Below are 27,590 nucleotides of genomic sequence, written 5' to 3'. Positions count from 1 at the left end.
ATGTCCCATTTCAAATTTGAAGATTTTCGACCATTTATTTTGCGTTAGAAACCTAAATAATGTCAAAAGTTTGATCACATTCCAATTTAGTTAAGACAGTAATAGAAATGTTCTCCAATATCATAATAATATGCCTGGCATTCCAACAGTACATGCAGGAAAATGCAGAAAATTGAAAGTAGTTTAGTAAGTGAAATTCGACTACTAGTATTGCAGTGAAAAAATGTTATCATGCAGACGAATCTGAATTTTGAAGATTTCAGTGAAACTGATGTAATTAATGTTAAACAAGTGGTTTTAGCTGCCTAGGAAAGGTTAGTTACTGTTCTGAATGGACAGGGGATAGATAACAGTGAGAAGAACTTTACTGAGTCATAATGAGGATAAAGCATTAAAAGGGAGTAGGAGGTGAATATTGGTGAGAGAGGAGATGGGGGTGATGCTTGGCACAATGAGTTTAATCATTTTGAATATGATCTAACACATATATTTACCCCTCTCGCCAATACTAGGCCATGTCATTTCATTGGTGCTGAAAAGAAGATTTAAGAATTCTGGCAATTTTATATGGACATCCTTCTCTTGAATGCATAATCGACAAAACTGACAACTATATATACGCTAACAGCTTTCAACTGATTTTGATAGTAATATGTCCTTATGTTGTGATGTTATACCACCATCTAAGGTTAAGGGGATGGTTGAACTTGAGCTCTCACAAACATGTTTAACCATGCAACATTCTTCATGTGACTGTCCCATTAGACAGGAGCATGATTTTATTAAGTTAAGTTTTTAGCGTTGGTTCATGACTCAAATATTTTCTAACAAAATTTTAGATGTTAAAATATGTTATTGATTTGGGGATGAACAGCAGGTGGGCTGCTGCCAAACAGTGTGAAGATATGTTTTTACAACTTTAGCTTTTCTTGCCATTCAGTTGGGGACCCCTTTAAGTAGCCATAAGAGATACTTATTATGCAATTGAGTTATTTCCCTTTGAACAGAAAAATATATGTTTATGTATAGATAGTCTTTCAATGATTGTATCAGTTAAATCAACCAGTTAGGAATTGATTTAACATAAAATCATACATACCTGGGTATAACCATGAGTTGCCAGGTTGGCAGCATATTTGGAACCAATACCTGGAATAATTGTAATATTTTGGCGTTGCAAATCGAAGCCCATAAAATTTGTTTTCTTCAGGCTATCACTCATCTGTAAATATAAAGGAGTGTTGACACATGTGATATGGTTTATCTATTTTTGTTATGCTACCTAAAAAGCAGAGTGGGCTTTCAGTGTTACCATTGCCTGTCTATCCATTCCCCTGTTAAGATAAAGGTACATTGGTTTTTCCAGCTATTCCCTATTACAAATGTACAGTTCTGACCTGCTGCTGTAAAATTTTGTAGAATGTTTGTACACTTAATAGAAGTTTGCACATCCACAAGATTTGATTTATTTTTCAAATATAGTGAAACTTCTCAAAACTGGCCGCCCGTCGAACCATGGGATTCGGCCGGTTTTCAGGGGTGGCCGGTTTGTTGAATTTGAAATTAACAAGAGTTACTTCCCTTCAATATGTGTGCATTTGTTTTTTTTACCATGTATTGTACCTCAATTTCAAAATGCCAGGAATTTTGACCTCTTTTTTTTTTTTGTACTATAGCTACATAATTTAAAGAGATCCAAGTATCTTCTGTAGTTTTTGAGAATATTTTGTTTGTTATTTATATTGGAAGTGTGCATATCTAAACAGAAGTCTGATTTTTTTTCAAACACTTTCAAAATGCTATGTATTTGGACTTTTTCATTTTTTTTTGAGGTACTGAATTAGTCAGAATTGGGAGGGTCTGGGATCTTTAATATTCCCCCCAAAAATGGTAATTGGACTAAATTCATTTAGATTGAAATAAATCATCAGCAAAAGTAGGCAAGATACTGGCTTCCTCGGAACACTTACAAATTTTTACAGTTAAAAGGTCACTAGTTACTTATTTATGCTTATTTCATGGTTTGCATTCCATTTATTTAGAGAAATTAAGGAAAATATGATGCAGGAAATGTTTGGAATATATGCCAGTTAAGATAATATGGCATTGTCCAATTTTTGTTGAGCCTTCGACTTTTGTTGAAAAAGGGAGACATAGCGATCCTACATTCCATTGTCTGTGTCATCCACAAATATTCACTATATGTGGTTTAAAGTATTCACTTTCTTAAACTATCCTCAGGATTTTTACCAAACTTAAATACAGAAGCTTAATTTATCATAAGATAGTATCCAGAAGAAAATTTTGTAAAAAAAAAACGTTTTTTCTGTATTTTTGTTAGAAATGGACTTAGTTTTTCTACCAGAAAACAGTACATTCACATTGTGGTTAAAGTTTTTAGAATTTCAATAACTTTCTTAAACTCTCCTGGATTTGTACCAAACTTGGACAGAAACTTTTTTATGATCATAAAATAGTATCCAGAGGTAAATTTTGTAAAAACAAATTTCCATTTTTCCCCGTATTTTACTTATAAATGGACTTAGTGTTTCTTCCAGTTAACATTACATGCAAACTGTAGTTAAATGTTTTAAAAACAATTATTAAATTCATAAACTTATAATCCATGACTTTTACCAAACTTGGACAGAAGATTTTTGTACTCAAAATATAGTATCGAGAGGAATATTTTGAGGTCATCAAGACACTTTTTTTTACTGACAGCAGCATTCATTATCAAGACAGGGTTCTGTGGAACCCTTATGATTTTTTTGGTGATTATAATATGAAATATGCCCTGCATTGTCATTCAATGTATAATAATTGAACATAAATATTCCTTACCTTTCTGTAACTCTGTTTAGATCTGAAGAGCAAATTTAGTATTTATCTTCTTCCTGAAAGTTTGTGGGATGTACTATTTCTTTGTTACAACATTACCAAATCACACTGGGAGTTGTTCCTTGTTCTCAGAATGAATGAGCTATTGATAAGAATTGACTTGTTAATAAACAATGACAAAATATTTCCATTTTACCCAAATATATAGTGGGTATATATAATAATGCAACTGTAATCAAATCTTCTTCCTGATCGAAAAGTTTGTATGATGAATTTTATGCTAAAAAAAGGGGGGATTTTTCCAATTTTGGGACAATAACTAACACTTTCACTAAATTTTATGTATGGATGAAAAATTAAGAAAACAAACTTAGTTAAATTTGAGGTAGCCTTAATAGTGCCAATTTTTTTGTGCATTTTTATTTATTATTTGGGGGGGGTGTGTATTTGACAGGGCTCACACTATTTCTAGTTGATCATATAAATTCATTTAAAGCATAAAAGACAAGTGAAAAGAGCAACGGGCATATCATGCGCCTAAGCGCAGCCCTTTATTTCCCCGTATTTTACTTATAAATGGACTTAGTGTTTCTTCCAGTTAACATTACATGCAAACTGTAGTTAAATGTTTTAAAAACAATTATTAAATTCATAAACTTATAATCCATGACTTTTACCAAACTTGGACAGAAGATTTTTGTACTCAAAATATAGTATCGAGAGGAATATTTTGAGGTCATCAAGACACTTTTTTTTACTGACAGCAGCATTCATTATCAAGACAGGGTTCTGTGGAACCCTTATGATTTTTTTGGTGATTATAATATGAAATATGCCCTGCATTGTCATTCAATGTATAATAATTGAACATAAATATTCCTTACCTTTCTGTAACTCTGTTTAGATCTGAAGAGCAAATTTAGTATTTATCTTCTTCCTGAAAGTTTGTGGGATGTACTATTTCTTTGTTACAACATTACCAAATCACACTGGGAGTTGTTCCTTGTTCTCAGAATGAATGAGCTATTGATAAGAATTGACTTGTTAATAAACAATGACAAAATATTTCCATTTTACCCAAATATATAGTGGGTATATATAATAATGCAACTGTAATCAAATCTTCTTCCTGATCGAAAAGTTTGTATGATGTACTATTTCACTGGGATATGTTCCTTGTTCTCAGAATGAATGAGCTATTGATTAGAATTGACTTTTTATTAAACATTGACAAAATATTCCCATTTTACCCAAATATATACTAGGTATATATAATTATGCAACTGTAATCAAATCAGACAATGAAAATTAATCAACCAACTATACTATTTAAAAAAAAAAAGAAATATAGGGAACACATGATATGATACCCTTTAATTTCTTATTGAATAGAGTGGAGCGGCAGAGAGGACAACTTTAGAAATATAAATTACTTGTGGAATGCTGAAATCGTGTAGTTTTCAAAAATAATTGTTGTAAATATAAAAGCTGGTACAATCATGCTGTAAATTAGCAATCACTTCAAAAAATCCTATATTCATCTGGACATTGATATTTTTCAAAATTGATAACCCATGAAATGAATTGAATTATATAAGTAGTATGGATATTATAAAGGAACCCGTGTAAATAAAACTTTTTGGAATATTTACAAATATAATGTTTAAAATTGTTCATTTATAAGTGTGTTATAAAACAATTATAAAAAGTGATACTTGACCATTTCAGTACAAAATAAGGTGTTTGAAAAGTAAAAAAAAGTTACTAAATATATCAAAAAACAATTTTCTTGATAATTCATTTGTGTCATCAGATATGAAGGCCTGGATATTGTTGCAACTACCTACATTTTGACAAAAGCTCAGATCTGACAGTGGAAACACATTTTGTTTCCTAGAATGATTTTTCTGCTTATACAAACAAATAAAATCTTGTAGGATGTCTGATGCCATTTGTCCCTCAAAGAAAACTGGCTCTAGCTTGTCATTTTGCACAATTTTCCAACCAAAGGCACATCATGGTGAGCCATTTTGGTTTGGCAAAATTTGCCGACATTGAAACTTTGATTTGCCACATAGCATGTAGTACATATGTTATTTAAATATTAATTCACATGCTGGAAGCTTTATACACCATTTATCTTTATTACTAGTCAACAACAGACTTTACAGCAAATTTAGATTGTTGTGCTATTTCTTAAATTGTAAAAAGCAGTAGCAAATACCCTTGCAGCTGTCAAACTACAGCACTATAAATCTCACCCTGTGTTAAGGCTATATGTTTAATGGAGCAGGTTAGGTTTCGTCCATGATTATTAAGGTAATCTAAACTAAATAACAGGCTATTATTTGAACTTGGAATTATTTTCAATTATAGAATTTGCATAACTTCTTAATTTTTGTGCTTGAAATTTTTAATTAATTCCATGTTTATTTGGTATTATAGTGTTTCAGCAGTTTATAACACTTTCCATGGTATGTAATTTGTATAGATAGTGTTGTGCACGGCACAGTACATTCTATTGAAAATGTCTTATAGGAATATGACTTTCCTCAGATGTGTTTCAGCTTCTGATTTTGCAATTTTATAAAGGTCTCGATCTGTTCTGTGATTGCCTATATATAACCTAAAACATTTGATTGTTAGGAAATTATATTTTGAATAAGGCTTTATTGCGTGAAATATGCATGCATATTACTCATATTATAGGTTGATTTGACTTTAAGATCAGAGAGGTAGAGGCAATTTCCTCTTATTTTATTTGTCATATTCAACAACAAGTCTTTTCTTTAAATGCTAACTTAACTAAAATATAAGACAACTATATCATAAAATAAATTTGATTAGAAAAAAAAGGAAATGTACAAGTGTCAAATCAAAATTATACAAATAACAAAAGTTTTGAATAGAAATTTGTCAAATTTTTGGAAACTATATTAAAAATGTTTTAAAAGGGTAATTCTTAAGAAAAACTAAATTATTTTCCAATTTGTAACAAACTGCTGTTTAAATGTAATGCACATTCTCTACCTTTGGTTATTGACATCCATTGCATGTTTAGAAAATATAAAAATCTTGTAAAATCTGATTTTTTTTCGAAAATGTCTTAAAAGAAACAGCAATTTAAAATTCTGTGTTCATTCTAGTTGGACTTCTGCATAGTGCAGTACTTAATATATGCTTATAAATAGATTATAAAAAGTGTACAACCATGAGGTTATATTGTCTAAATCTTTTTATCTAATATTTTTTTCCCCTGATATGTAAACATTATACATGTAGTAACTAACAATGATAATTCCATCATAATTTAAAAAAATCTCTTAAAACTTGATTTAAAACTAAAACCATTTAGGACTATTATGACTTTCATAAATACTGAGGGCCTTGGTGGCCAAGTGGACTAAGTAGTTCAACTACTGTAGGACTAGCCTGTCAACACTGATGTTGCAAGTTTAAATCCAAAACATTGCAGATTCAGACATTAAGGATTGTCAGCTTTCCTGCCGAAGATTGTGGTTCTCTCCAGACACTCAGAATCCCCCCTCCATTAAAAGCTGACCCCCCATAAAATAGCCAATATTGCTGAAAGGGGCGATAAACACCAATAAATCAATCAACTAGTCATAGATACTGATGCACACACATATTATTTATAAATGGAAAAAAAATCTAAAACATTAGTAAAAAATAAATGCATGCATTATTTTATAAAATTAATATATTAACAAAAAAATATCAATATGAGATTTTTAACATAATCAGTTTAATATGTAAATAATAGGAAAAAATATAGAAAATGTAAAATATAAAAATATAAAAACAATTGAAATCATAAACGTTCCATAAACTTTTTTTAAGTACATCATGTATCAGAAAACTCTCTGTTTGTGCCATTCATTCAAACTATTGTATGTAAAGATCATGTGGTTTTGATGTCCTCCAGTTAGTTGATTAAGCCGATTAACAAACTGTGCTTGGTTTCTCTGACATTGTACATAAATCACATACATTTGGCTGGGCTGAAATTGAAATAAACAAATACATTCATGGAATTTTGTCTCTGGTGGATAATTGTCTCATTGGCAATCATGGTACAAAAAATAACTAGTAATTTGATATGGTGACCAGTTTGTTTCAACATATTACAAATAATTTTGTAAAGTTAAAATTCATGAAAAGTAGTACTGTAAGTACAGAAGTTATTGCAATGTTTTTATTAATGTGAATAATGGAACTTCTTGAGTATGGCAGTAATAAGAATTCGCATTCTGATATCTTACATATTTTTACATATAAATTATATAAGCTTTTCCCAAAATGGCATTAATTAAATTCACATTTTTGTTCATTCTTGAAAAAATCACAATAATAAATGTACAGGCCAAAAAAAAATTGTGTGGTATGAACAAAGACAGATAACTCCAATTCAAAATAATTTACTTAGCCAGATATAATTCAATGATTCATTTTAAATTTGCAATATTGCTAGATGGAAGCAACCTTAAAAATTACTGTACACTGTTCACAAGTGTTTTGATTTAATCAAGGATTTGTATAGTGAACTTGTTTTAAACTTTTTATTATATTCTCCTAGATATAAACTCAGTAAGGAGTACAACTATTGCCTAAAAAATTAATCTGCTGTACGAGTTTTATCATTGTTAGTGGCCATTTCAACCTGTAGTTATTCACAGTTAACATCTTCGTTTTTTGGTCTCATTTGCAAACATACCACATCTACATTATGTCATACTAATAAACTGTAATGTTTTTGAAGTGCAGATGACTTTTGCACAAATGGTTTTAATTCAAGTGGAGATAATTAGACTGGACATTATTGTAAATCTGTGAAATTTTACAACAAGTTTTCACGTTATGGACTTAAATTCTGTTTGATATGAGGATTGGTGTTGGGGTTTACAGAATAGATAAATGGGCAAAAAGTGACTATTTGAATAAGGGGCATAAAAAATAAAGAATAGAGAATAATGGGCATAATAAATAACAACTAGAGAAAAAAATGGTATATACAATTACAATAAAGAAACTAAAGACCCCCTCCCCCTTCCAGATCTAGATCCTCTGGTATACTGTTACATAAATTTGCCAAAAATCTTTTATGGTTCATTATTTAAGTACACGAAGAAAGGTAACCAATGATTGTTATTTAAGGGGGGTACAGAACACCTAAGGGAGTTAACTCTTAAAAATCAGCTGAACATTTTAATCACATACTATTATAAAAAGAAATCAAGCTTTTCAATGATCAAATTGAGGGTTGGTCAAATTGCTATATATAGCCAACCAAATTATTCCTGTAAATTGTGCGGTTCAAATTTCTAGAAATTTTCATTTTTTTGTAAAGAGGTCAAAGTATATTTTGTCAAAACTTTATGAAAATTAAACCAGCCAAATCAATTTTAGTCAAAGTGTTGGGTACCTCCTTAAAGTTAAATGTAGAAACTTACATACATGGGTAATACCATTATGGGCTAGTCTTCCAGCATATGTAGGACCAATGCCTGGAACATTAGTGACACTCTGCATATCCATTGGAGATGACACAAAACGTTGTAGCTTGTGTGAATTGCTTCTCTGTAAAAATAATAACTGCATTGGTGATACATACCGAAATAAAGTAAGATGTACATGGTATTATGATTTCCAATGAGACAACCATCTATTCTTATATATTTTTTTAACCTATAATATAAAATCAAACAGACTTATAAAAATCTAATTGCATGTGCTCCCTATCTATCACTTTTGACACTTATGGCGTTATGACCTGAGATTTAATTCTTCTATGCAGGTCATCACCTGCTTTGCATTGTCTTAGGTTGACAGTTATGGCAGTTAACATTTGCAGACACTAGACAGTCTGGGATAGGATTGAGTTTTTAAGCATATTTTCAAAGGAAAAATTGGTTATTGATTTGGGGATGTACTGTGAGCAGGCAGGCATCTGGAAGGGCAGCTGCCAGACAATGTCTGTTCATTAACATGAAAACGCTTTGACAAAATCTTATCAAATTTAGATATGTTGTTTCTTGTGACTAAATGAAGGTCAAGTTCAATTTCACAATATTAGCTTTTATCGCTGTTGAGTTGTAAAACCTTTCAATAGCAAAAAGTTATACTTAAAGTGGTACGTGTCCGTGCAATAACTTGATAACTTTTACGAAATCTTTTCAGATTTAGATATATGCTGTTTCCTCTGACTAAATGAAGGTCAAGTTCAATTTTCACACTTTTAGCTTTTCTCATTGTTGAGTTGTAGACCTTTCAGTAGCAAAAAATGTATATGGATAGATGAGTCTCAAGGTGGTACTTATTATATGATTTATATTTATTTTGAGTTATTTCCCTTTGAAGAGAAATGGTGTAATTAATGAGTATATGGATAGATAGTCCATCAATGATTGTATCTGTTCAATTGATTTTAGTCAGGAGTTGTCAAACATTTCTTTATAACTATTCTTTTAAAGTCATTTGTGTTTTGAAGGTAGATGTCACAGTTGTTATGTGGTATTTTATTTTTGTTGTGTGTGACTGTACGTGTTAATGTTTAATTTTACTTTATTCTGTTTGGGGTCCAGATTTGCAAATATCATTTTCATGCAGGAAAATCTGGTTTGCTGTCGCTCTGACAGCCTCTTATTTTACATGATAAATTTGAAAACCTTTATTAATTGTCATGAAACTTGGACAGCAGCTATAGTTTGAATTAAAAAAGGTTGAATTACCAACTTCAGGAATAATCATTAAACTTACTTTTGAATCAGCTATCCTTCGTTTTTGGTGTTCAAAAAGAACCCTAGGAGACCTGTGAATACCTATTGCTATACTTGAAAGAATCTTTCTTGCTTGCATCTTGTAGAGAGGCTGACAAATTGTTGTTATCTTTCAGAAACAGTGTATGTTATGCAGATTTCCTATAGATTGAAATTTACTTATTAGTTCTTAAATATCTTGGAACCTACTAGTGCAACCCTTTTTTTAAGGAGTCACTCTAAATTTTCCTTTTTAAATTAACCCCAAGAAATTAACTGCATGAGGTATTGAAATATTATCATCCTTTAATCTCCTTCCATTTCTTCCACAAGCAATAAAACTCTTGCAAACCATTTCTGACTTTCGAAATGGAAGAATTACCATGATCTACATCTGATCAAAATGGGTACACTAAATCCAAAAGCAACTTCAATATCACATTTTATGCAAAGATTAAAACAGGCTATTTTTTTTTATCTTCACAAGATGCCAATTTGCTAAAGTCTTATGAGTTTGATACTTGATTTTTTGCTTTATTGTCAGCAACAAATATTACATGAATGTAAGACTTTTGAATGCCTGTACATAATGATAGATATGTACACAATGAAAATGAGTTTTCTCTCAATGATGTTATATTGCTCTTTAAAGTAGATTTCTTCTTATTTTTATACCAGTTTTTTTTTATGAAAATCGTTAGAGAAACAGTCCTACAAGGAGTAATTACACTTGTCTGAAGGGTGGGTGGGGAGAAACCCCAAAAATATGTACAAACAATGGTAAATACAATATTCATTTCCTGTAAAAAAAAATAATGTACAAACAATGGTACTTAATTACAATATTCATGTCCAATGTACCCAAACACCTGGGGTCATTATATTATAGGAAAAAAGATAAAGGGGGTCCATCAATTGATAAGGAGCAGTACTTGATACTTTTACCTTCCTATATGCTACTGGCAAATACTGCCTGAATTTCAGAATTTTTATATATAAGGTATTCATGAAATATATTAAAAAGTAACCATCTACAAATGGAAAAAGTACCAGTTAATATGAAAAATAATGAAACCCCTGAGGGTTTAAGATGTACATGTAGTAGTCAAAAAATTAAATAAAAATAAAAAATAAACAAATACATTGTAGAAAACATTATCTTATCAGGACTGTGTTAGGTACTTCTTGATACTTTTCTTAAAAGTAAAAGTGTTTTGAGCTTTACGCATTTTGTGTGGTGTATATCACTTTTAATTTTTTTTTAAACATAAAAATTATCCATACCTTTAATTTTGTTTTTACCTCAGCTGAATATATTTTATGAATATGTATGAATGTATGTTCCTAGATCACTTGGAATGGTCTTTCACGTCATATATTTATATATATATATACTTAAAAGGAAAGGTGTAATAATGTTAAACTTCTGGAAAAGTTTCATACAAAAAGTGCATGGTTTATAAATAAAGAAAATGAAATTTGTCATTGTCATAATTTGTTTTGCAATTTTAAACAAATTATGACAATGACAATTGAATTCTATATGTCGGGTATATTAATTAAAATATACTCATTTTCAAAAAATTAAAATTAAATATTTAACATGCATTATTTTAAGAAAAAATAATACATATCTATAAATATTAAAGCAATATATTCTAAGAACATAATACAATTAAAATTAACCTTTCAGTTAATAAACAACAACAAAATATTTGGAGATAATTTGATAATTTTTGGCATCATCAAAATTATATATATTAATAATTGAATTACATTGGTTAAGATTATAAATTAATATTGATGTGGGTACACATTAAATACAGGTTTTTATGTGGTTAATAGAAGTCTATTGAAGCTGTCTTATTTACAAGTCATGTTAATTTATCAACAGCGGTCTGTTTTTAAAAGCTGTACAGCTGTTTTTGGCTTCTCAATGATTTCCATTTTTGTCTCCATGTGGCAATAAAGTTTTATTTTTATAAATAGAAACATCTGGAAGGAACATTTGTTCTGCTATGTTGAAGTAGTATTAAAACGGAAAGGAGGGCCAAATATATGGGGTATATTAAGGAATATTCTGTTGTAATCATGACTTAACTTGCGGAAGGAGGGATAATTGGGTTCAGAGAGTATTCAGTATGAGTAAAACTCCTTAGATAAAGAATTGTTACCAGTCAAAAGTTCTTTAAATTAGTTTAAATTTCATTATGTTGCACAGTTTTAAAGAATGACGTATAAATTATGTAAAAGGAAAATCCCATTTTCTGAAATTCTTTATTATAAGTAATTATAATATAAGCAATATGTGCATGATCTGTCCAAAAATGTTTTATTCCAAGAAATAGTAGATGTACTTCTCAAAGCAAATATATATATATATAGTTTCATGTCTTTAAATCTCTCAAAACACATTTTCCAAATGAATGAACCAAATAAAACTGCAACAATTAATTAAGAAAAAGAAAATTAGAAACTTTTCTGTTAAAACAATGAAAGTTTAACCTCTCAGTGAATTAACATTAAAAAAAAATCCTTTAAAGTATGTTAAAGATAATTTTACACTTTTATTTATTATTGAAAATATATATATATCAATTATTGAATAAAATTCCTTTAGACAATAAAGTTTAAGGTTAATGATTGAAAGGTATGAATATTTATATATAAACTATAAAGTTTCTGGTATGAAGAGAGTTCAATTGAAACTGTCTAGCCCTAGTTACATCTTCACTGGACAATGGCTAGGATCAAGCATCCTCCTCTTTGCTAGGGAAGATGGCTCTTGTATATGCAGACAGCCTCTGTGGTCTTGTGGTAGCGTTTTCGCCTCAAGTGCTGGAGGTAAGGTTATCCAACCAACAGTGGCGGATCCAGAACTTTTCATAAAGAGGGGGCCCACTGACTGACCGAAAGGGGGGGGGGGGGGGCTGCTCCAGTCATGCTTCAGTTATTACCTTTATAATCAACAAAAATTTTCCTAAGAAGGGTGGGGGGGGGGGGTCCACCCCCTGGATCTGCCTACGATTAAAAAAATTATTTGCTGCTTCTCTACTAAGCAAACAACATTAAGGAGTAATAACTAAGACTGGTCAGCTCAGATTCCTAATAATATGTCCGAGGAATGGTGACATTTCTTCCTGCTGACCATTACCTTGTGAACAAGCATTTTAAAAATCTGTCTCAGCATATGTCGGTCTAGTACAAAGCTAGGTTAATATTCATATAATTACATAAGTTGTATGTTTCATTATAATACTTTATTTTGATAGGCTAACTGCACACCACATGTTATTCCGTAAGCAATTGCATCACTCAATAAACTTTTCATTAATGATAACATGTGGTCCCACAATAAAGTGCACAGGTGAATAAAATACAAAAATTGGAAAGTTCGTGTTTTAATGATCATAGCTAAAAAATGTAATTATAAGTATAGAATGCTTCTTTTTGCGCACATTTTTAGTATTCCACGCTTCATACAAAATGTAATTCGGTCAACCCTTTTACACCCCAATAAATTTACAAAAAGAAGCATTCAATTCTTAAATAAAATTAAAATGTTCTCGTCCTGGTAATGCATATTAATTTGCTGCTGGACGTTAGTTAGTCATAAGCATCCTCTTGTAATGCAGCTAATTTTCTTTCTCTAAAGAATTTTTTTTCGTTTTCAATATGCATGAAATATTTGTGCTTTGCATACATCATTTTATTTTATTTTATCAGTGAGTTAGACCAAATTTTGTCTGTTAAAAGTGTTTGGTATGACCCCTTTACTGTAAAATTAGGTCATACAGAAATAATGTTATTGCATGATAGATACCTACAATTCATTTAAGTTTGTGGAAATAAATTTTCATGCAAAGAGGTATGGCCACTTCTTTTAAGTTAAGTCAACTACCCAATGTTTATATGTAGTACTTTACACTGGGTGGATCCAGGATTTTATGTTAGGGGGTGCAAACTTATTTTTTTTTCGCTGAGTGGAGGCAATTTAGGGGGGGGGCATGAAATATTTTGTCCTGCATTTTTTTTTAGTTGTAATCTCTGTCCTGCATTTTTATTTTTCACTCTATCCGGTCCTGCTTTTTTGTTTTAGTTTATCCTGACTTTTTTTTTACATAAATTGTCATTCTGACTGGGTTTTTTTGCAAGTGTCTCATCTTGCCTTTTTTTTTACTCCAAACTCCTGTCCTGCCTATTTTTCTCAAATTTCATCCTAGCCCCCCCTCCCCATAAAAATCAAATGGTAGCTCCCTTAGATCTGTAATTTAATTCATGTTATCTAAAATCATATAAATATAGATTCTCTCAATGGTACCAGAAGATTATCTGATTTATCCAATCAAGAAATCAAGATAGTTAAATTATAGAAACCTTGGTGAGGACTTTCAAATTGATAATCTAACTATCGAGATTGGATAAATCAGATAATCTAAGAGTAACTTTGTAAGAATCCGATTCTCTGATGATTATTAAATAAATTTTCATTTTTTACAAAAAAAGAATGTTCCCCTTCGAGTGCCTCCCACATTCCATAAAGTTGTCAATTTCACTAACACCTAACACACATTTCGATTTATCCATTGAGCTGATAAAGGTTATGACCCTTAAACTCCACAATTCATCTTCTGAGATCATCAGCAACCACCAATGAATTTTGTTTATACAATGGGTCTGGAAAGGGTGAAATCGCCCCAAAATTAGAGGAAGGCATTTATATTACTGTATGATACTTACATAGACCAATGAAATTGCAAAATTTCCTGGAGACAATTTAGTTCCCATCATTAAGTTGTTCATCCTTTCTGTCCTCCGGTCATAATTTGCCTGTCCATTAAGTTGTTCATGCTTTCTGTCCACCTGTCAATCTGCCTGTTCATTAAGTTGTTCATGCTTTCTGTCCATCTGTCAATCTGTCTGTCCATTAAGTTGTTCATGCTTTCTGTCCACCTGTTAATCTGCCTGTCCATTAAGTTGTTCATGCTTTCTGTCCACCTGTCAATCTGCCTGTCCATTAAGTTGTTTATGCTTTCTGTCCACCTATCAATCTGCCTGTCCATTAAGTTGTTCATGCTTTCTGTCCACCTGTCAATCTGCCTATCCATTAAGTTGTTTATGCTTTCTGTCCACCTGTCATAATCTGCCTGTCCATTAAGTTGTTCATGCTTTCTGTCCACCTATCAATCTGCCTGTCCATTAAGTTGTTCATGCTTTCTGTCCACCTATCAATCTGCCTGTTCATTAAGTTGTTCATGCTTTCTGTCCATCTGTCAATCTGTCTGTCCATTAAGTTGTTTATGCTTTCTGTCCACCTGTCAATCTGCCTGTCCATTAAGTTGTTCATGCTTTCTGTCCACCTGTCAATCTGCCTGTCCATTAAGTTGTTCATGCTTTCTGTCCACCTGTCAATCTGCCTATCCATTAAGTTGTTTATGCTTTCTGTCCACCTGTCATAATCTGCCTGTCCATTAAGTTGTTCATGCTTTCTGTCCACCTATCAATCTGCCTGTCCATTAAGTTGTTCATGCTTTCTGTCCACCTATCAATCTGCCTGTTCATTAAGTTGTTCATGCTTTCTGTCCATCTGTCAATCTGTCTGTCCATTAAGTTGTTTATGCTTTCTGTCCACCTGTCAATCTGCCTGTCCATTAAGTTGTTCATGCTTTCTGTCCACCTGTCAATCTGCCTGTCCATTAAGTTGTTCATGCTTTCTGTCCACCTGTCATTCTACCTGTCCATTAAGTTGTTCATGCTTTCTGTCCACCTGTCAATCTGCCTGTCCATTAAGTTGTTTATGCTTTCTGTCCACCTGTCATAATCTGCCTGTTCATTAAGTTGTTCATGCTTTCTGTCCACCTGTCAATCTGCCTGTCCATTAAGTTGTTCATGCTTTCTGTCCACCTGTCAATCTGCCTGTCCATTAAGTTGTTCATGCTTTCTGTCCACCTGTCAATATGCCTGTCCATTAAGTTGTTCATGCTTTCTGTCCACCTGTCAATCTGCCTGTTCATTAAGTTGTTCATGCTTTCTGTCCACCTGTCAATCTGCCTATTCATTAAGTTGTTCATGCTTTCTGTCCACCTATCAATCTGCCTGTCCATTAAGTTGTTCATGCTTTCTGTCCACCTGTCAATCTGCCTGTCCATTAAGTTGTTTATGCTTTCTGTCCACCTATCAATCTGCCTGTCCATTAAGTTGTTTATGCTTTCTGTCCACCTGTCAATCTGCCTGTTCATTAAGTTGTTTATGCTTTCTGTCCACCTGTCAATCTGCCTGTCCATTAAGTTGTTTATGCTTTCTGTCCATCTGTCAATCTGCCTGTCCATTAAGTTGTTCATGCTTTCTGTCCACCTGTCAATCTGCCTGTCCATTAAGTTGTTTATGCTTTCTGTCCACCTATCAATCTGCCTGTCCATTAAGTTGTTTATGCTTTCTGTCCACCTGTCAATCTGCCTGTTCATTAAGTTGTTTATGCTTTCTGTCCACCTGTCAATCTGCCTGTCCATTAAGTTGTTTATGCTTTATGTCCATCTGTCAATCTGCCTGTCCATTAAGTTGTTCATGCTTTCTGTCCACCTGTCAATTTGCCTGTCAATTAAGTTGTTTATGCTTTCTGTCCATCTGTCAATCTGCCTGTCAATTAAGTTGTTTATGCTTTCTGTCCACCTGTCAATCTGCCTGTCCATTAAGTTGTTTATGCTTTCTGTCCACCTGTCATAATCTGCCTGTTCATTAAGTTGTTCATGCTTTCTGTCCACCTGTCAATCTGCCTGTCCATTAAGTTGTTCATGCTTTCTGTCCACCTGTCAATCTGCCTGTCCATTAAGTTGTTCATGCTTTCTGTCCACCTGTCAATATGCCTGTCCATTAAGTTGTTCATGCTTTCTGTCCACCTGTCAATCTGCCTGTTCATTAAGTTGTTCATGCTTTCTGTCCACCTGTCAATCTGCCTATTCATTAAGTTGTTCATGCTTTCTGTCCACCTATCAATCTGCCTGTCCATTAAGTTGTTCATGCTTTCTGTCCACCTGTCAATCTGCCTGTCCATTAAGTTGTTTATGCTTTCTGTCCACCTATCAATCTGCCTGTCCATTAAGTTGTTTATGCTTTCTGTCCACCTGTCAATCTGCCTGTTCATTAAGTTGTTTATGCTTTCTGTCCACCTGTCAATCTGCCTGTCCATTAAGTTGTTTATGCTTTCTGTCCATCTGTCAATCTGCCTGTCCATTAAGTTGTTCATGCTTTCTGTCCACCTGTCAATCTGCCTGTCCATTAAGTTGTTTATGCTTTCTGTCCACCTATCAATCTGCCTGTCCATTAAGTTGTTTATGCTTTCTGTCCACCTGTCAATCTGCCTGTTCATTAAGTTGTTTATGCTTTCTGTCCACCTGTCAATCTGCCTGTCCATTAAGTTGTTTATGCTTTATGTCCATCTGTCAATCTGCCTGTCCATTAAGTTGTTCATGCTTTCTGTCCACCTGTCAATTTGCCTGTCAATTAAGTTGTTTATGCTTTCTGTCCATCTGTCAATCTGCCTGTCAATTAAGTTGTTTATGCTTTCTGTCCACCTGTCAATCTGCCTGTCCATTAAGTTGTTCATGTTTTCTGTCCACCTGTCATTCTACCTGTCCATTAAGTTGTTCATGCTTTCTGTCCACCTGTCAATCTGCCTGTCCATTAAGTTGTTCATGCTTTCTGTCCACCTGTCAATCTGCCTGTCCATTAAGTTGTTCATTCTTTCTGTCCACCTGTCAATCTGCCTGTCCATTAAGTTGTTCATGCTTTCTGTCCACCTATCATAATCTGCCTGTCCATTAAGTTGTTCATGCTTTCTGTCCACCTGTCAATCTGCCTGTCCATTAAGTTGTTCATGCTTTCTGTCCACCTGTCATTATACCTGTCCATTAAGTTGTTTATGCTTTCTGTCCACCTGTCATAATCTGCCTGTCCATTAAGTTGTTCATGCTTTCTGTCCACCTATCATAATCTGCCTGTCCATTAAGTTGTTCATTCTTTCTGTCCACCTGTCAATCTGCCTGTCCATTAAGTTGTTCATTCTTTCTGTCCACCTGTCAATCTGCCTGTCCATTAAGTTGTTTATGCTTTCTGTCCACCTGTCATTCTACCTGTCCATTAAGTTGTTCATGCTTTCTGTCCACCTGTCATTCTACCTGTCCATTAAGTTGTTTATGCTTTCTGTCCACCTGTCAATCTGCCTGTTCATTAAGTTGTTCATGCTTTCTGTCCACCTGTCATTCTGCCTGTCCATTAAGTTGTTAATGCTTTCTGTCCACCTGTCAATCTGCCTGTTCATTAAGTTGTTTATGCTTTCTGTCCACCTGTTAATCTGCCTGTCCATTAAGTTGTTCATGCTTTCTGTCCACCTATCATAATCTGCCTGTCCATTAAGTTGTTCATGCTTTCTGTCCACCTGTCAATCTGCCTGTCCATTAAGTTGTTCATGCTTTCTGTCCACCTGTCAATCTGCCTGTCCATTAAGTTGTTCATGCTTTCTGTCCACCTGTCATTCTACCTGTCCATTAAGTTGTTCATTCTTTCTGTCCACCTGTCAATCTGCCTGTTCATTAAGTTGTTCATGCTTTCTGTCCACCTGTCATTCTGCCTATTCATTAAGTTGTTCATTCTTTCTGTCCACCTGTCAATCTGCCTGTCCATTAAGTTGTTCATGCTTTCTGTCCACCTGTCATTCTACCTGTCCATTAAGTTGTTTATGCTTTCTGTCCACCTGTCAATCTGCCTGTCCATTAAGTTGTTCATGCTTTCTGTCCACCTGTCATTCTACCTGTCCATTAAGTTGTTTATGCTTTCTGTCCACCTGTTAATCTGCCTGTCCATTAAGTTGTTCATGCTTTCTGTCCACCTGTCATTCTACCTGTCCATTAAGTTGTTTATGCTTTCTGTCCACCTGTTAATCTGCCTGTCCATTAAGTTGTTCATGCTTTCTGTCCACCTGTCATTCTACCTGTCCATTAAGTTGTTTATGCTTTCTGTCCACCTGTCAATCTGCCTGTCCATTAAGTTGTTCATGCTTTCTGTCCACCTGTCATTCTACCTGTCCATTAAGTTGTTTATGCTTTCTGTCCACCTGTTAATCTGCCTGTCCATTAAGTTGTTCATGCTTTCTGTCCACCTGTCAATCTGCCTGTCCATTAAGTTGTTCATGCTTTCTGTCCACCTATCATAATCTGCCTGTCCATTAAGTTGTTCATGCTTTCTGTCCACCTATCATAATCTGCCTGTCCATTAAGTTGTTCATTCTTTCTGTCCACCTGTCAATCTGCCTGTCCATTAAGTTGTTTATGCTTTCTGTCCACCTGTCATTCTACCTGTCCATTAAGTTGTTTATGCTTTCTGTCCACCTGTCATTCTGCTTAGGTCATTGTTACTAAAAATCGAGACAAAAATATCTTTTAAAGAGAATATCTCAAGTAAATTTCCAATATAAGCAAATGTTAAAACGTTAATTATTACAATTTAGACAGGTGTGAAGAATTTAATTCAGATAAGGAAAGTTCTATTCACATATGTAACCTCCATGACACTCAGACCAGATATTATGCATATAATATACATGCTGACCATCTTACCTAAATGTGAACTTGATTAAGTAAATTACAGAAATACTGTATATATACCTTAGTTATTAATTCAGCTGATGCATAATTAATTCTTGTTTACAGAAGATATTACTTATTTCTATAAATCAGTCAAGCTCATTATTGAAGGCTGTACTGTGACCTATAATGGTTTACTTTTTACTTGTGACTTGGATGGAGAGTTGTCTCATTGGCACTCATACCACATCTTCTTTCTGATAAAATATTGCATAGTGGTATTGAAAAACTTAATTCATAAAAAAATATTGTAATGGGAAATAAATAATTTATTGTGATGGAAAAAAAATTATTTGATGTGATAATAAAAAAAAAACATTTTCATAAGAAAATGGAAAATAAAGGAATAGAAAAATGTTTCATACAAATATCAGTGATAATGCAAATGTTGATTCTATTTGTGACCCGATTCATTTGATGATTAAACATGTTAAATACCTGTATATTGACTTCATATGTAAATTACTTTGTAAGTTGGAAACATACATTGAAATAAACATTCTTTATTGGGGTAAACATTGCTGATTAGAATTTTGATGACATTACTATTTTTTGAAGAGATGGAAAGTTTAAAATATGTCAACTATCAAATGTAATAAAACCTTTGACTCGCTTTGAGGTTTTAGTGAAAAATAAACTTCTGAAAGTTGAAATCAACACTGAAACATACATCCTAGAGGAATACAAAAAGTTTATAAGTATTTTGACAACAGTTTCTGCTTGATGATCTTTTAAAATAAATTTGTACATGCATGTAAAATTAAACCTGGAACCGATCATCTATGCACTAAATTAGACTGCATTGGATGGGTGCCTGTAGTTTTATGTACTTTTCATGAAGTTTTCAACCTCAGTTTTCAACATCAATTTTATAACAGTACTCCATAAAATGTAAAGTTACTCAGCTTGGGACATCTATAAGTAAAGTTTACATTTTACCTGTATTCTACAAAATTGTACATTACATATTTGAAACAGACGTTGAAATATATATCTGGATTATAAAAAGTTCAATGGAGTTTAAAAGAAAGTGATAATTGTGAACTGTATGAAAAGGGATAATTCTTTTTTAACGGATATTGTTAAGAAGCAATGGAGCAGGACGATAACTCAGAGAATATAAACTGGGACGACCAAAGCAGTAAGAAATTTAAAATTCAATTTACATTTTTGTACTTTAATGTAAACATTGCTATTAATTTGGAAACTTTTTTCTCATGGATGCACTAATAATGCACCTAATATTATTTTTTCATCTTGTAAGATTTCTATAAATATCTTTTAAGGAGAATAATTTATATGTCTGTATGTCCCAAGTTAAGAGCATCATGTAGTTGTTATTTTTGGTTCTTGTCTGTCATATTTGTTTTTTGAAAATTCTATTGTTTTAGAGGCTATTGATTGTTTTCTTTCAATTGGTGTACATTTGCTATGTCAGTTCTAATTATTGACAACTATAGCAGTCTTTAGAACCTTTTATAAAGAGGGCCCACTAATACTGACCAAAAAGAGCCAGGGAAAAGGGGGAGCAGCAGCTTCAATCATGCTTCAGTGATTCCCTATATAATGTACCAAGTTTTTCAAACAAAAAGGGGAGGGGCAGGTGCCGCCGCAGGCACCCTTATAAGACACCCCTATGTATGTTTTTTTTCTTAATATTGAAGTTTTATTACTAATATGTCAACTTATTTGAGTTGTCTAATTGATGTTTGGTAAAAACTGTAGTTTTATAACCAACTTATAGAAGATATTTTACCATACACTTTAATTTTATAGATTTTATATCAGAAACTTAAAACAAATAATTTCAGAAATCAGTTATTATTTTCCTTTACGGATTTGTTTTAACACATTACTTAATTTCCTCTCATCTCTAGCTAAATAATGAATTTCCTAGAAATACTTTATTGATGAAATTAATCTTTATTGATGAAATTAATAAATGTAACAATAAAACTGTACAAATATGTTATTTAATGAAAAAACAATATCATCCAATAGGCGTTATAGTTTTCGTAAAACAACCTGTTGTGGTCAATGAAGCCACAAACAAAATACCATCAAAAGACTCTCAGACTGAATAAACTCTTGTGACAGATGTGTGGTTTTATATTTTATATATATGTACATGTAGGTTCCACGTTGAAAATACTGCTGTTTCACAAACCACACCTCTTTTGGGGAGATATATTTAAGATCATAGATATTTTGTTTTTGTTTATGTACTGGTTCCAATGCATGATCTCTATATTTTGTCTCCTAGAGACTTAAAATTTGTGAGGTGGATTTAGGGCAGGGCAGGGGCGCCCCTTTTGGGGAAAAAAATTGGTTGCTTATATAGGGAATCACTAAAGTGTGACTTTGTTACCATTGTACATATATGGTAGCGGGAAAAATTGAATTCTGAGGAAAACCCATAGAAAAGGGAGAGGGTAATACAGAATTTAAGTATAGTTTAAACTATTAGAACATTTGTGCCTCTATAGATATTTTCATCTCCAATATGAGGACTATTAAAGTCCAAAATTAAAAAGTTTGGGATATTGGGTCTTTTAAAAAAACAAAATTGTGATACAGGTCCGTAAATCTTTATTGGTACTATGTTCCAAAGTACATGCAGTTATTCGTAAGAATATAAGTGATTTTGAATAATTTAACAAAATTATAAGTGAACTTTAAATATTTAAAAGAAGTCTGGGTGTTGCAGTTCTTCATGCTAAAAGTACATGTATGCAGGGATTGAGAACTAGAGTGGATATTTAATTGTTTATAATTACTATACTACAGATGATAAAAATAATAAAATTATAATAAAATATTAGAGTTATAACCACTAAATGCATATGTATGCATATTTAATTTGCCTATGCAATGTGTTTTTGATCTTAAAGAAAATAGTCCTAATAAGATGTAATTACAAACATGATTGATGGGATTCATTTAGTTTTTATTGCAAAGTCTTGGGTTCATTTAAAATATCTCATTTTCATGATGTTATTTCTGTATACAGCCATGAAATAAAAGAAAAATCAAAACAAAGTTGTTAAAAAATAATGAACTTGAAGTAGTACGACATATACTTTGATCTTTATGGGAGAAAGATTTTACAGTAAATTTTGACTCTGAAAATTCTTCAAAATCAAATACTGAAAGTATTATAAGATCTGGTTTAAAATGCATTTGATTTTAAAGCCAGTTAAATTGGCCACAAATTGCACCTTCTTCTTTTAAATGTACATATATGCTTATAATATAAAGTACACGTACAAACTGATAAAGATTTTGCATTTGGCTGAACATTTGAATTGGTGATTCACCATAAGCCATCAAAATCAAGGAAATTAAAATAAACTGATGACTCCTCAGAATGCTGCTCCATTACATTTATCAACTTGAATAATGTTTTAAAGTTCAAATAAAATTGAGAATGGAAATGGGGAATGTGTCAAAGAGACAACAACCCGACCAAAATAAAAAAACACAACAGCAGAAGGTCACCAACAGGTCTTCAATGTAGCGAGAAATTCCCGCACCCGGAGGCGTCCTTCAGCTGGCCCCTAAACAAATATATACTAGTTCAGTGATAATGAACGCCATACTAATTAACAAAAGTTACATTTAATTTCTACATCTTTATGCTGTTAATAACTTTAAATACCTAGATTTTGAAAAATTTCAGTTTTCCAAAAGTAGAATTTGTTTGTTTTGTGTAAACATACTTAACAGCTTTGGGTTAGAGGATGTTTTAGTATCACCCATTTGATCAACAGAAACAAATTGATGACCATTTAAAAGTGTCACGATAATACACGACTATGTATTTTTAGTTCTTTAAATGAAGTAATTGCTGTTGAAGGATCTATTAGACTGAAAAGTACATTTAATTTATTTCTTTGATTTAGTAGACCAATTGATTGTTCAGATATAAATTAGTATGGGTTCTATGTATTAAAGACTTTATGCCCTCAAGAGTCTAGAGAAATTTAATAGACTACCAGACTCTCTGATGCAGTCAGCACTTAATTGTCTTCAAAAAAATTAAATTAAGATACTATAGAAGCAACCACTTACAAGGATTCTTACTTTGATTTCCTGAATGTGGAAGAATTACGTTTACCTAATAATGTTTTCATGAATCAGAATAAACTTTTTTTTTCGCCTTTGGTAAAAGACAATCTTTTTTTTTTGCGACAAGTTTTTTCTTTCAATTTTAGCATTACATATAGTGGCAGGTAATTGAGGGTGAAACAAACAAAATATTTTTCTCAGGGTCAAAAACAAATTATTTTTTTCTCCAAAAAAATGGGAACAAACTTTTTTTCCCAAAAAAATCCATAGCCCCCTCAGAAAATCAAATGGTTGCTGCCTAATTTTTCAATTATTTATTATTTAAACTTCATTTGTATATTCAAATAAACAGATTGAACAACAGATAAACCCTTTACAAATCCTTTCTCATAAACTATTGATGGAATAATTTAATTCTGTTATATACACATATTTTGTTTTAAGGTTCTATGGCAGAGTCAATGACCATCCAATAGCATGTTTTTCTTGACATTGTTTCTAAAGGATTGATTGATTGTTGGTTGCATGCTTATGTCCAGTGTTGTTTTAGGAAGAAAGTAAAATGAAATAGTTTTTTACTAAATGCAAATTAATAAAAGTGTAAAATGTTATCCCGCCTCTTAAGAAAACCCCACACCAACACACACACATAAGTGTCTTTTACAGCAGCTTGGATTTGGGAGAGATTTAATATATATATTAAGGGTAAACTGAGTTTAAGATTAAGGGATTTATTAAAGTACATGGTAAATGACCTTTTCCAATGTTGAAATTGACAGTCAAAATTACAAGTTTCATGGTGTGAAAATTATACAGCAAAAAAGTGTTATATCATGATTATACCTTGTTGTTGTAAAATCTGTCTAGTGATTGTTTAGAATAACTTTAATTGCAGCATCATGATGTAAATGTATGGTTTCACTGTGAGAACTTTTACTGAATAAAGAATTCAAATATATCACCTTCACCTTTGGGCCTGGGAGTTTCTTCACAAAAAAAAAAAAAATACTTACAAGAAAAAATACTTGTTTGTCACGAACATTTCAGTAAAACTAACGATTATGTTTTGTTTTAAGAATTGGGGTGAATTAACAAGACTGAAAACCTTGAGGAATTAAAAATGTTTTTTCTTCAAATTATGAATCACACTTTTTGTGGCTTGCCATTTATTTATGTGACTTTTGTTGGTATAATACTACTTTAAATGACCTTTTCTATATCATGGCTGTCAGTTTTTGTCACACCTGGGATGCTTATCAAGCCATGGGTATCAGTTCTTATATATATACCTAGTAAAACTTGATCTTTCAGAAAGATGAATTAATCGCTTGATTAATAACTGCTTATCATTTTTTGTCTGGTGGCAAATATTTCAAGAAGGTTTAGAAATATTTATTTTTCTACATTGGTTAGAGGTATAGGGGGAGGGTTGAGATCTCACAAACATGTTTAACCCCGCCGCATTTTTGCGCCTGTCCCAAGTCAGGAGCCTCTGGCCTTTGTTAGTCTTGTATTATTTTTATATTAGTTTCTTGTGTACAATTTGGAAATAAGTATGGCGTTCATTATCGCTGGACTGGTGTATGTTTGTTTAGGGGCCAGCTGAAGGACGCCTCCGGGTGCGGGAATTTCTCGCTACATTGAAGACCTGTTGGTGACCTTCTGCTGTTGTTTTTTATTTGGTCGGGTTGTTGTCTCTTTGACACATTCCCCATTTCCATTCTCAATTTTATTAGAACAACAAAAATTAAATAGACAATAATTACTAAAATGTTTTAACAGATTAAAGATTGAATTGAAATACAGATTGCCACTGAAAATTGTAAATTTGATAAGGAAGGAAATTTAGCCTTTATACAACAGGCGACCTATGAACTATTCAAAGATTTTTTACAAGAATTTTTATTGTGCAGAGAGCATAAGCACACTCTATACACACGTCATGTGATTCAATGTTCTCATACTGATATTAAAGACTATGATGGCCATATACTTATACAGCCAGTACAACCAAACAGGCACCCCATGTTGGAACAGGTTTTATTATTGTCCATAACTGTTTTGGGGCCAGCTGATTAGCCAGCCTCCAGGTGCAGGATATTTTTGCTAGGGTAAAGACCCATTGGTGGCAATTGGATGTTTTCTGCTCTGTGGTTGGTTTGTAATTGTCTGTTTCCAAATTCAATTCCAATGTTTAGATTCATGATTAAGTCCCTTTATTCATACCATAAGCCGTAGGTAGAGATAGGTAAACTTCAAAATATGCTTAAATGTCTTTTAAGAAAATGTAAAAGAAAACAGTGTTTATCTTTGTGACACCTTTCAAGGTCAAGTTTTTTGTCATGACCTTAAAATACCTATTATCAAATGCATCATGGGATATCACCTCAGTATATTATCTATGAACCATTGGAGGTCTACAAAATTTGTAATAAACGACTTTGTAAAGCAAACTGGCTCTTTAATTCTGTATTATATGGTCAATATTTGAATTGATTCACATATTTAGGAATGTTGAGATAGTTCTGTTGTTTGCATTTTGAGTACACAGATCAATACATTAATAACAATAATTTGGGGGTGATTAAGGTCATGTGGGTAAACAAACTTTAAGAGAGTTTTGACCTCATGTTTGCAGTGTAGAATTTATAAGATTTGCATTTTGGATTAGATATAATTCATCTTTTCGTACCTTTCTTGGAGTTGTAAAAGCATTGAACAAACACATCTTGTATGGTTGGAGTGAAACATCTCCTGCTAAAATGTGTGTTTTACAACCCTATAAAATTACAAAAAGACTATACAAATATATCGTTTAATTCTTAAAATTACATTTTATGTGCTGTAACATTCATGAAATGACAATTAAGTTATATAAATTTTTTCCTTTGTTTTCCTTTGCATTGTTATGGAGAGCACATTCTGTGAGTGTCATGAATCTAGCAATTTATTGGGAAATAAAATCTTATTTTGGAAATGCCTCATGAGTGTAACGTCTGCCAATCAAACTTACAGATTCTTGTGAAAGATACATGTATAAATGTAATAATTATTCTAGTATAGTCAGTTTGATTGTTATTTGGGATATAACTGTATTGTATTTTAAGCTGGACTGCATCAGTTGATAATTTGATGGTTGCAAATTAAGTTTTAATGAAACTGACAGAAACCAACTCAATTCATACATTTTAAAGAGGAATGTTAGGTATTGTTAGAAAGAGAGGCATGGTGTTGTTTTAACACATTTTCTATCTTGGACATCAGTTCAGTTGTGTTGACCCAACCTTTTGAAATTGTTTAAAAGTTTATAGTGCCTATTTAACTTCAATATTTTCTTTCACTTATAATTAAAAAAAAAAAATGCTTATAATATTTGAAAATATGTGTTGACTAATATGACATAAATAAGACAGCAACCTAGTGACACAAAAAAAATCCAAAGTCAGTTAATACAGTCATCAGAAATATGTCCTCCCAACATAGCATTAAAGGGAAATAACTCTAAATTCAAATTATGTCAATGGATTAATAGCTAGGCTATTCATTGTGTACTTCTTGTTCTAATGTTTCTCAGTCATGGTAAAAAGCTAAATTGTAATGAAAGTTGCAAGCTGAGTGAGTGTGAGTGAAGTGAGTGAGAATGAAATAAAGTAAGCTACACTTTACTAGTGTCAACAAATAGGGATTAATTTGCAAAGAATATTTAAAATCTTGTTTTAAGTGGTTAAATTAGCCAAGTTATAGTACAGAGCTAGACAATGCATTGTATTTTAAGTCTCTAGATATCTGTATTTTTTTTTTATTGTTGATGGATTGCTGTCTCATTGATGTATAGCCCACATCTTTTATTTTTCATAATGGAGACAGTAAATAAACAAAATAAAATATGTAAGGAAAAGTAATTATACCACAGCTAAGAAAAAAACAGTGGTATTATAACCCTGTATTTAAAATTGGGGTATACTGCTTAACCTCTGTCTGTCCACTTCTCCATGTGTCTATCCATCAGTCCTACATCTGTCTGAATATTTTTTCATCAAATCTTTCTCAGTAACTGCATCATTTGGATTTCTGAAAATATAAGTCAGCTATACTATGCAGGCCTGTAGCCAGGAATTTCAAAAGGGGGGTTCATTTGACTCACAAACTCGACTTTAACAGTCACAATTCGAACAGAACATTGACTTTAACAGTGCTTATTTGTTTTCAAGGGGGGTTCGTCCCAACCCCCTGAACCCCCCCTGGCTACGGGTATACTATGTGATGC

General features: G+C 32.4%; 2 protein-coding genes across 3 annotated transcripts in view; one reads left to right on the top strand and one right to left on the bottom strand.

Moving 5' to 3' along the window:
• LOC134699419 (1-phosphatidylinositol 4,5-bisphosphate phosphodiesterase delta-1-like) overlaps nucleotides 1-27,590 on the top strand; it is a 103,621-nt gene that overhangs the window by 36,205 nt on the left and 39,826 nt on the right. The window lies entirely within an intron of this gene.
• Nucleotides 6,714-9,778, bottom strand: LOC134699505 (barrier-to-autointegration factor 1-like). Of its 2 annotated transcripts, none has more exons than XM_063561105.1 (3): nucleotides 9,619-9,778; nucleotides 8,313-8,439; nucleotides 6,714-6,863 (listed from the first exon to the last, which is right to left on the bottom strand). In XM_063561105.1, exons 1-3 carry the CDS (start codon nucleotides 9,715-9,717, stop codon nucleotides 6,805-6,807), a joined length of 285 nt encoding a protein of 94 aa, XP_063417175.1. In that variant the 5' UTR covers nucleotides 9,718-9,778; the 3' UTR covers nucleotides 6,714-6,804. The 2 variants fall into 2 exon arrangements, with proteins under 2 accessions (XP_063417175.1, XP_063417174.1); XM_063561104.1 differs by having other exon boundaries at nucleotides 8,317-8,439.

The sequence above is a fragment of the Mytilus trossulus genome, unplaced genomic scaffold, assembly GCF_036588685.1.
Source record: "Mytilus trossulus isolate FHL-02 unplaced genomic scaffold, PNRI_Mtr1.1.1.hap1 h1tg000070l__unscaffolded, whole genome shotgun sequence".
Classification (NCBI taxonomy): domain Eukaryota; kingdom Metazoa; phylum Mollusca; class Bivalvia; order Mytilida; family Mytilidae; genus Mytilus; species Mytilus trossulus.
The sequence above is the reverse complement of the archived record's forward strand: the minus strand, read 5'-3'. Positions and strand labels throughout refer to the sequence as shown.

Excerpts from the sequence above, each read along its gene's own strand:
- LOC134699505 (XM_063561104.1), bottom strand. The coding sequence starts at position 9,717 with ATGCAAGCAAGAAAGATTCTTTCAAGTATAGCAATAGGTATTCACAGG. Across the intron at positions 8,440-9,618 it reads GAAGGATAGCTGATTCAAAA|AGAAGCAATTCACACAAGCT; the intron begins GTAAGTTTAATG and ends TTATTTTTACAG. Across the intron at positions 6,864-8,316 it reads CCCATAATGGTATTACCCAT|CCCAGCCAAATGTATGTGAT; the intron begins GTATGTAAGTTT and ends TTTCAATTTCAG.